This window comes from Syngnathus typhle, linkage group LG16 (assembly GCF_033458585.1).
Source record: "Syngnathus typhle isolate RoL2023-S1 ecotype Sweden linkage group LG16, RoL_Styp_1.0, whole genome shotgun sequence".
In the NCBI taxonomy this organism is placed as follows: domain Eukaryota; kingdom Metazoa; phylum Chordata; class Actinopteri; order Syngnathiformes; family Syngnathidae; genus Syngnathus; species Syngnathus typhle.
In genome coordinates this window covers 8,773,353-8,783,457 of record NC_083753.1, presented here as the reverse complement: position 1 = coordinate 8,783,457, position 10,105 = coordinate 8,773,353, and the positions used below count along the sequence as shown (strand labels likewise).

The 10,105-nt window shown below is 41.5% G+C and overlaps 1 protein-coding gene across 2 annotated transcripts; it reads right to left on the bottom strand.

Annotated features, from left to right (window-relative positions):
• Nucleotides 1–5: 5 nt before the first annotated feature.
• LOC133169143 (procathepsin L-like) lies at nt 6–2,029 on the bottom strand. Of its 2 annotated transcripts, none has more exons than XM_061301076.1 (9): nt 1,901–2,029; nt 1,678–1,782; nt 1,411–1,553; nt 1,144–1,341; nt 882–1,073; nt 544–709; nt 362–467; nt 167–278; nt 6–78 (listed from the first exon to the last, which is right to left on the bottom strand). In XM_061301076.1, exons 2-8 carry the CDS (start codon nt 1,775–1,777, stop codon nt 179–181), a joined length of 1,005 nt encoding a protein of 334 aa, XP_061157060.1. In that variant the 5' UTR covers nt 1,778–1,782; nt 1,901–2,029; the 3' UTR covers nt 6–78; nt 167–178. The 2 variants fall into 2 exon arrangements, with proteins under 2 accessions (XP_061157060.1, XP_061157061.1); XM_061301077.1 differs by having other exon boundaries at nt 1,678–1,787; nt 1,901–1,943.
• Between the last annotated feature and the right edge of the window lie 8,076 nt (nt 2,030–10,105).

The following is a 10,105-nucleotide window of genomic DNA, read 5'->3' as shown; positions in this document are numbered from 1 at the left end:
AATCCTTTCAGGCTTTGCGGTTTTATTTGTGGAAACTTAATAGAGCACAGTGATTTTTCTTCTCCTCTGGCTCCTTCCCTGAGAATCCAAAAAAACAAAACATTATTAATGACAAATTGTAATCGCTTGGGAGTATTTTGGAATTTTTTAATTTTATTTCTTTTACCTCCAAACGTGTTCACACTATGGGGTAGCTTGCTGCGGTCGCGATTCCACACTGGTTGCGTTTGTTCCGACTCATCATGATGTAGCCCTTGTCACCCCAATCTAGACCCCAGCTAGAAAATATTTCGCCATTAACAATGTAAATAAACTACATACACGAGGACTTGGATAACAATAACACTGGCAAGTAATTTACCTGTTCTTGACCAGCCAGTAGTCTTGTCCGTTGTCCGTGCCGTAACCTACAGCCAGAACTGCGTGGTCCAACTTCAAGCTGCTGCACCGTGGCTCATCGTAGACGCCTGTCAGCAAATGCAAAGAGAGTCTCGGATCGAAGTATTTTGTACGTATCACTGGGATCCCATTAATGTCCGTCACCTGATTCGTAAAGCTGGAAGGAGTGAGGCGAAGTATCAATGGCAACCGAAATGGGTCCGATCTCAGCCACTGCCTCCTTCAGGGCGCGTTCGTCGCCAGTTTTCACTTGGCCGTATCCCGTGCAGGTGGCACCGATGTTGGCCGGGTTGTAGCGGCACTTTTCATCCTATTTTGATGAGGGGACAAAAACCGCTGATGCTTAAAAAATTTGACCGGCCGTTCATGAATCTGCCCAAATTCCCAATGGCCGCCGTGGACCGGTCAGGACTCTCTGAATGTCTCTGATACCGGCTAAATGTAGCTTTTTTGCGCTAATAACGTGAAGGCTTTTAGTTTACCTTAGCCTCGTAAGGGTAAGACTCCTCGGTGTCGATTCCCCCGTTTTTCTGGATGTACTGAAAGGCGCGATCCGTAGAGCCGTACTTGCAGCCCATGTTGCCAAAGTCACCAGAGCAGTCCACCAACTGCTGCTCGCTCAGAGACACCAACTTGCCCGTTTTCCTGAAGGTCTGACCCTCCAAAGATCCCGTCTGAACAAAGAGGCAGGAATAATTTTAATTGTCATAAGGCAATCTGGGAGGCAACTGACATTTTACGTACTGCGCTGAAAGCCCAACAAGAGCCACAGTGCTTCTGATCCTTGACATCGGTGACGTATCCCTCGTCTCTCCAGTCCACCGTGTGTGGCAGGTCAGCTTCGTGGAACGACGACTGGAAGGTGGAACCCTCCCGTGGGATAGAAGTGTTGAAGTGCAGCAGGCACCCCTTGGAAACCAACTGCCTGTACTCTTTGTTTTCCTGATTGAAAAAAAAAAACGTATTAGTCGTAAGAATTTGCATTTGAAGCGGCGAGCGGGTTTCCCGAACCAGATCCGCAAAGAAGGTCATGCCGAGACGGTAGGACTTGATGCCCTCCTCGGCTAGCATGTTGTGCATGAGCACCAGTTTGCGATTGTTTAGCCAGATGTCCTTGCGTTCAGATTCTTTTGACGGCGAACTGTAGGACTTCCCTGCCAATCAGAACAAGAAGAGCTACCGTCGCTGATTCTGATGTGAGTGTCAGGCAAGTTTATTTTTGGATTCGGTTTGTATTTAGGTAGCTGGATGCTATGTAAAGACAAATTAATGCCTCACCAAACTTGAGCTTCCATGCGTGGAACTCGAGATCCTCCAGGGAGACGCTCGCACAACTGGCCACAGCCAGAAAGGCAGCAGAAAGCAGAAGCAGCTTCATCTTGTCTGACATGAAATGAAAAAAAATTAAAAATCTTTTTTTAAGTTGCTGGAGTAAAGGACGATGTTAGGTCAAAGGTCACCCGCCAGCACTTTGTGTGTGTGCGCTTTTGGAGCTGCTTACCTGCCTCGGTGTGTGTGTTTGTGTCGATAACTGCAACGTACCCAGCAATTTAGGCATCAGGACATTTTCTTATATACCTCACTTTTGACCTGCGGTGTGTCCAGTCTGGTGGCTGTCAGCAGCCTATGAAAATCAATCATTGAAATGGGGAAATGAAGCTGGTCATTGTTGTGCAATTCTTTCGGGGAATCTAGAGTAGATTATTAGAAAGTCAGCAGATGTTTCGGTCATTACAGTGAACTATGACTCCAAACTGTTTTTTGTCTTTTTTTTCTCACTTTCAGTTTTGGCAAATGCGGTTGGCATTTCAATTTACTAAGGCATGCCGAGTAAAAAGAAAAAAAGCCAGTCTGCATTAGAGTTTATATTTAAATCTGCGCAAAATTTAACAAATTTATTATCCTAAAATCTGGGGTGCGCATTATACGTTTTACTTTTTTTTTTTTTTTTAATCCGGATATGATACGGAGGCCGCCATTACAGATGCGCTTTCTTCTCTGCTGTTCACTTCAAACACGCTCCATACGAACACAATGCTCTCGTATCAGACGCTTGCTCGATCACCTGCTCGTTTGCTGTCACAATGTACCCTACACAAATCCGAAACATTTCTTCGCTATCAAGTTTGCTAGCGCATGCGCAGTGATACTGACCGGCAGAATAACATCCGGTTGTTCCCAAAGATTTTAAATAAAATAATTTTACGTTTTCCGACTTAAGTAGGAGTCAAAATTTGGGTGCGTATTATACATGGGTACAGGCTTTTTTCCAGCATCGACATGCCATTTTTAGGGTGCGTATTATACATGGGGGCGCATTATACATGGAAAATAACGGTAGTTTATTTTATAGTGTAGTTTATATTTATATCTGTGTGGGAAAGGTAGATGGGCTGTTGAATTGGGTCAAGTACAACACTGTAGCTCTTGTTGTTTTGCTAAAAAAAAAAAAAAAACATTTACCATAAACTGTTATGGCGCAATGTAGAAAGTTGCAGGATTCCGAGACTTCCCCCAGTAGTATACATTTTTCTTTTCCCACATCATTTTTCTACTTCTCACTTGCACATGACTGTCATGAGAACTGGTTTGCTATTGTGAAAATGAAACATTAACTTTGTGGGAGTCAAGTTGCAAGGTTGTGAGAATTTTTAGGGGTGTAAATCGCGGCTTTTGTCACGATACGATATCATATCGATACAAAGGACCGCGGTACGAAATTTGCCGATATCTTAAAGCCTGCTGTGATTCATTCACGATACATCACGATATAGTGCTCCACGATCGATATTTTTATTTATTTATTTATTTATTTTTCTAAATAAAAAATATAGAACAATATCCTGATTTATAACAATTCATACGCAAAATCAACAAGGTACTGCAAACTCTTCGTTTAGGAAATTACAAGAGTATTGTAGTATACAAAGTGCTTATTTTAACACTGAACTTTATCAAATTCCTATATTTTTTTCTCATATAAGCCACACCTCACTGTCATTTTTTTTTCTTCATCACTCTCCTTTATTTAGCTCACAAGTTATTCTGTTTGGAGACCTTTCCATTGCCCACGACATACGATTCAAATCGGGCCCGGGCATTATGCGACAAAATTCCCACAGCGTGACCTCAGTTTGCCAACACGTATTCTAAACAGCGACCTCCTTAAACGAGGTCAGCGTGCGGGTCGCTGGTGAGCGTTGCCTGTGAATGTAATAAGCCTATTCTTTATCAGAGAGCAACATCTCCAGCTACCAGGGACTAGTTAGCGTCTGCTAATGAGCCTTTAGCTTGCCACCAGAAGCCCCATCAAGGATTATTAATTAAGAAGCAGTTTTTTTTAATTTCTTTTTTATGTAGGCCTCACAATCTGAGCACAACAAAGTGCACCGCTGTTAATTCAGCCTCACATTTTAAAAAGGCTACGGCGTGTTTGTTGTTGTTTTCCACTAGATCTATCTGCAATACATAATAATAAGTCGCGTCGCTGCGGCGCGCTGTAAATATCCTCGGGCTGTTTTTTTTTAAATCACATCTTCCTAACTGAATTTATCACACCATTAAAGTGTCAGTGGGAACAAGGCACGTTGAATCGCTTATTGTTTATGAGGCAAGCAGGGTTAGTGTGTTTAGCACTGTCAGTGTACCATAGAAATCCGTATTTGAGCGTTAGCTAATGACAATTGGGGTAAAAAAACGTGACAGGAAGCTTTCATTTGTAACGAAGCGCCCGCACACGTGAACAAATTGTTAATTTATAAAAACAATGGATACAGTGTATTCAGTATTTGCAAATTTGCTTTATATTCTGTTTTTTACAAAACTCACCTAGTTGCTGTTTTATGAGCCATGTCCAATTTAAAAGTAAATATAAATTTGAATTATTGAACAACGGGGTGGATCGGTTTAAGCCGACAGAGAAAACCTCCTGCTGCTCCTCGCGGCAAATTGCCGTTGAGTATTCCGTATTCTTTTACAAGCTCCTTCCTTCCCTTCTTGCGCTCACAGCTTCCTTCTTCCCACAAGCGTGACTGATGCCATTACATCGTTGGCGCAATGCAAACGAGAAAAGACAAACTATGAGCAACAATGGAAGACGGCAAACCTGGCTCTGAGATTGTTTGTAATGATGGCAGAAAAGTCCTGGAACTTTTCTCACACCATTTGCTCAATTATCCTTTAATTACATCCCCCATAATATCAAATAGCAATTTTTTAAAATGATCAAATTGCTTGACTCTGAAAAATGCGATAATTTTACCACAAAAAGTGCTTTTCACATTCAGCTTGGAAATTGATCATTTAAGGTTATGACGATAAATGCATATTGGAACTATCAGAGCTGTCTTGTGGTTTCAAATTGAAGTTACTATTATGTTTCCTTGGCTCACAGACGAACAATTTAGGGACCGCAAAGTGACAAGCGAGCCGTCTGAAAAATGGAGATGAACTTTTGAACAAAAGATGTCGAGAAACAAACAGAATTGTCACGACGGGGACCGTTTGAGCAGCAAAATAGAAAGACTGACAAGCCAAGTGTGCCGGTCTGATATTCTCATTGTGTGCATCGCCACGACGATGACAGCCTTCGTTCGAGCCCTGCAAGCTCTCACACCCCCTCCCGCATCCACACAATAGCCATCTGATGACTGATTGGAGTAGGAATGAAGTGAAATGCAAAAGAATAACAAAAAAGGGCTGTTGGCGGAGAAGAAAATGGTGATGAGGAGGTGTGAAGAACACAGCTGCAATTAAGGCAGCCATTTTGCTACTGTGAATATGGTAATTAACCCCTTTTGTGTGATCACTTGATTGGCCTTTGCAGCGCACACCGGGCTGGCCTGGAAGTTTGCGTCATCACAGCCTGATTTACAAATAAATAAATTGGAATGTAGTATGCATACATGAATTATTGACTTGGCTCTATTAGTAAAGACAGAGCAGGGTTGAGAACCAACAAAATCATTAGAATTGCCCATAGGAATAGTTTAAATCCTAAATATAGTTCACATAAAAAAGAAAAAAATGGTTTAGCTTCATCAAAAAAACTAAGTGACATGTCAGAGTCACTCACGGTGGTAATTATAATGTTGAGTAGGATTCAAGCTAGCGGAAAACTAGCTAGCACTGACCACCAGCTAATAGCCATCTTGCTTGTTAGCAATCAGTAGTACGCCCTGCGTGCTCGGTCCAGTCGGAGCAAATATGATTAAAATGAATAAGTTCCTTGCCCTGACACAGAATAATAAGCAATTTTGCTAAGCATGTAGCATGTTGCTAAGCATGTCGCGTACGCGACTTGATTGCAAGCTAAAACAGAGCCGAGGGAAGGCAGGCTATTGGACTTCAAGGAGTGACACTTAATCCACGCTTAAGCAACTTACTCAGCATTTTTCATTTCTTGTTGAGGGGGCACAAAAAGTCAGCAATTATAAAGTAATGAGGAACAAGCTAATACCTACTCAGCAGGATTGGAGCAGACACATAAATGCCAGGTGATGAAAGAATGATTGTAAAATAACGAGGCAATTCTCAGTGACTACTTATCACCAGGGGGGTGCAAAAAAAAGAGTCTAATTCATGTTTGTATACAAGCATGAAAGATTGATTAGTAGGCTGTTTTTGTGGTTAATGGGAATATTCCAGAAAGTCGATTCCCAGATTTATGAGCACGTCATTTCTTAAAGCTTCGCTTGATGGTAACAATTTGTACGGCATCTGCTATTTCTCTGGCGGCCTGTTAGCACTTAGCGGCTTAGTGCCAACATTTCGCAATACGAACATTCTTCCCAACAATCTACCGTGCTAATCACAGGGCCACTATTGTTACCATAGTAACGAGTTACATCGTAAAATTCTGTCCAGGGTCCTGGCTGAGTTGGAGTCTATCCTGGAGAAGTTTGATCATTTGAGATTTGGTTGAACTCAGGGTCATTAAGTCAAACGACCAGTCTCACTTGTGAGTGATTTGTAAAAATGAAAGAAGGAATTAGGACGGTTTGAGATCTTTGTGTGAAGACATGTCAATTGGAGTTGGTCGTAGATGCTCGCTCCATCTCCATCTGGCTCCCAGAGGATGAGAGTCACGGCAGCGCCATCACGATGCACGCCCACTCCACGCGCAGTCACGAACACACTCACACATTTGGAGCTGAACTTCAAATACACACCAAGTGCTAAACTAAAAAGAAAATCTTGCCTAACACTGAGCCTGATCACTATGTTGAAATGAACCCAAAAGAGCAGTTGTTTATGGTTACCCTTAAAAACAGTACTCACTTGAGGGGGAAAAAAAACCCCTAATAATCTAGCAATAGCGATGTAATTGAAAGGCTTGAAAAGCAAAGTGAGGGTATCGAGATTGCAAATGGAGGCGCGTCCGTCCCCATTCAGTGACGGCTGTTTCACCCTCCGGCTCACTAAATTAACTCTCAGTCCATTTACCAGCATTGCGGTTTAAGTCATCCAGCTTGGCCGGCGTCTTCCTCCGAATCGAGTTTCTCGTAATTACCACAAGGCTAATGCATTCTAAAGGCCTTTTAATTTAGGGCCAAAGATTTTGTTTCAGTGTACAAACAACACCTTGCGATGGTACACGACAACATACATAAATCCATGGACAAATCTATCTCCCAAATAAATGATCTGACTTGCACCGCCACCTTTATCTTCCTTTTTAATCCGCAACTTTGATTCAGGGTGCCGAGCAGCGCGGTAACCCCGTCTGACATCATGTACCGAGCGCTTTGATTCTGGACGACGAGTGGGCCGCTTAGATAAACACACAGAACCAGCAACCTTGAGGTGAGAGGCAATGAAGAATAAACCTTTTAGTCCTTCATGATATATTTTTTTCCCTCTCAATGTTGTTGCACTGGTCCGTGTAGATGGAGAGAGAGAAAGAAATAAGTAACATCATCTGAAGACTCCTTTAATTAGGCTTTAATTGCCTTATTAGCTCCTGCTATCGATGGCAGCGGGAGGTGAGAAAATGGGTCAGGCAATGGAGGGAAGCCAGGAGGTAACAAGGTGCATGCAAGGCAATTAAGTCCGTACAAGGAGGGGTCATGTCGTTGGCCCGGTGATACAAAACACAAAGAACAGTGCTGCAAATAATAACACCAATTTTCAATACACTATCAATTGTATATGTCAATATGGGCAATAAATGTCAATATAGGCAATAAATGTCTCTTTGACAGGAGCGGTGTCAATATATGCAATAAATGTGTCTGTTACAGGAACGGCCGCACAAATATATTTTTACAGCACTTCCGGGTTTTCATTGCGGGAGTTTAAAAAATATTTTATTTTGAAAAATGACCGGATTCTCTGTTACATCCGTCTATGACTGACTCTTGACGCGGGTCAAGTTAATTGTCTCGGTCGCTTGACACTAATATTAAATGCACAAGCTGTCAAAATGAGTGAAATAAATCGAAGGATTTGAAAAGGCTCTGTGCGGATTCAGCACAAGATACAGAAAAAGAAAAGAGCATTTCACAGACTTGAAATATGGAGTCACGGCCACAGGTGATTACTACGCAAGGAGCCCAATTTGGTTCAATGAGGACTGCGAAACTGATTCGTCAACAAATGTAAGTGCCTTGAGATTGTCATACTTGGTGGCTAAGAAAATTGGAAATGTGCTTTTTGTTTTTGAACGGTTGTTCAGTTATTTAGGAGTGGGGTTTTGTTATATTGTGGCAAATTGTGACATATTTATTTATTTTTATTTTAAATAATAGTAGTCGGAGTTGTTCTTACAGAGCAGCGAAACGGTGTTTCTCCAAACACTGATTGTTTTAGTTAACGATAAGGCGCTTTGGGCCCGCATCAAGCACTGCTCTAGTTTCCCGCTTGCATTTTACTCACATTGATCACGCAAAGGGTGTCACACAAATAACAGGATCTTTTTATGAATAATCGGTGCCTTTTATAGTCAAAGCAATAAAATGAAGAGTGAACAACAACTTTGAAGATGTGAATCTCGCTGGAATCAAAGCAGAGCAAGCAACACATCACAGGATTAAAACTAACATCTGTCGCAGAGTCACGCCATTAACATAACACGACTTTGTCCCTGCGGAGTTTTTTTTTTTCTTCTTTCCAATCCATCTGTTTTTCTATACAACTCCATTGAGTGGAAGCGATACTATAAAAGGAGGCAAGTAGGAGTGTGGGTTTCTCTTACAGTATAGTTTCTGCTCCCTCTTCATCTCCCTCCCACTACTAAAGCACACTGTTTATATTGAGTGTAAAAATCAGTATGCAAGGTTTTTATCCTTTCCATGCATACTAATGTCATTGCACACCTTTGCACTGTTAAAAGCTCACCAGAGGGTGTGTTTGTATTTTGATCTGTACGTGTGTTTGTTTGGAGCGCCCATCATTCAATCCATCAGGCGGAATTGGCCCCGGCATCTCCCCGCATGTTATTCGCCAGCGCTCGGTAGAAGCCTTTCAGTCAATCAAGCGTGAATTCCCAACACAATGACATGCAAAATGCTTTGTCGGGGTGTAATTGGCTGATTTTTCCTCTTTTTGTTGTTTTCTCACATTGTGCCTCCTTCACTTAATAAACCGGTGTACTGTTCATGATAAATGTATAGCTTGGATAAAGGAAGAGGATGGAGAGATCAAGCAAGGAGGGATGGGATTGATAGACGATCGATGCCGCAGCGGGATTTTACTTGTTCATGCACCTGAATAGAAATGAAAAACAGCAGGGGAAAAGAATATAACCTAAAATTTGAATGCACCTGCAGTAAGTAGTACAGTTCCTCATTCCGACAAAAAAATATAACTCCAAAGTCAAAGCAAAATTTGAGCTTTTCCTCATATTTCTTCCTAAAAATTGGTGATTTTCCGCTGAACTTCATCTTCATAAGTATAGCACTGTAGCTGTAGAACGCCTTTTTTTTTCTTCACTTGATTTCTTATTGCACTGTCCAGCGCGGTGACGCCAAGTCTTGTCCAGCAGAGGGCGACATCTATTTGTCACAATTAAATTTGATTATAATGGTCGTTCAGTCTTTGATTGATTGATTTGATTGATTGATTGATTGACTGATTGAATAAAAACATTTATATAATCAAAGCAAAACATCTGACTTTGCACTTTAATGGAAACCAGCCGAAGATGTTAAACTGCTTTTCAGCAGTCAAGTGGCGCCATCTAGCGAGAGTAATCATTTATTACACTAGTTGATAGAGCTAAAAATGTAGTTCTAAAATATAAATAATAATACGGGGTCACTGTCAGCACTTAAGTCACTTGAAATTTTATGAATGAGCCCAACTAGCTGGGGTTTTTTTCATCCGTGTTAAACACCCACTGAAGTGAAACCTTTTTGTCAATTTAGCCACTTAAATTCATGAAGTGTGCCAACAGGAGAATAAATCTTGTTATCATGACTACTAGGGGCAGAGTTAGGAGGAGCCACTTGTAAAGCCCGCAGTGTAAGTTTGAACTTAGCCTCCTCGGTGTCATGTAGATGACAAACTTTTTCATTTCAGCACTTTGAAAAATACGTGTTTCTATGTTCTCAACGTCATGTGATGCACTCAAGTTTGATAGCAGGTAGTAAAATGAAAAGCACTCAAACTCGATTGGCTTTGACAAATAAGATGAATCCTTTCAGGCTTTGCGGTTCTATTTGTGGAAACTTAATAGAGCACAGATGAATGATACCAGAATAAGATC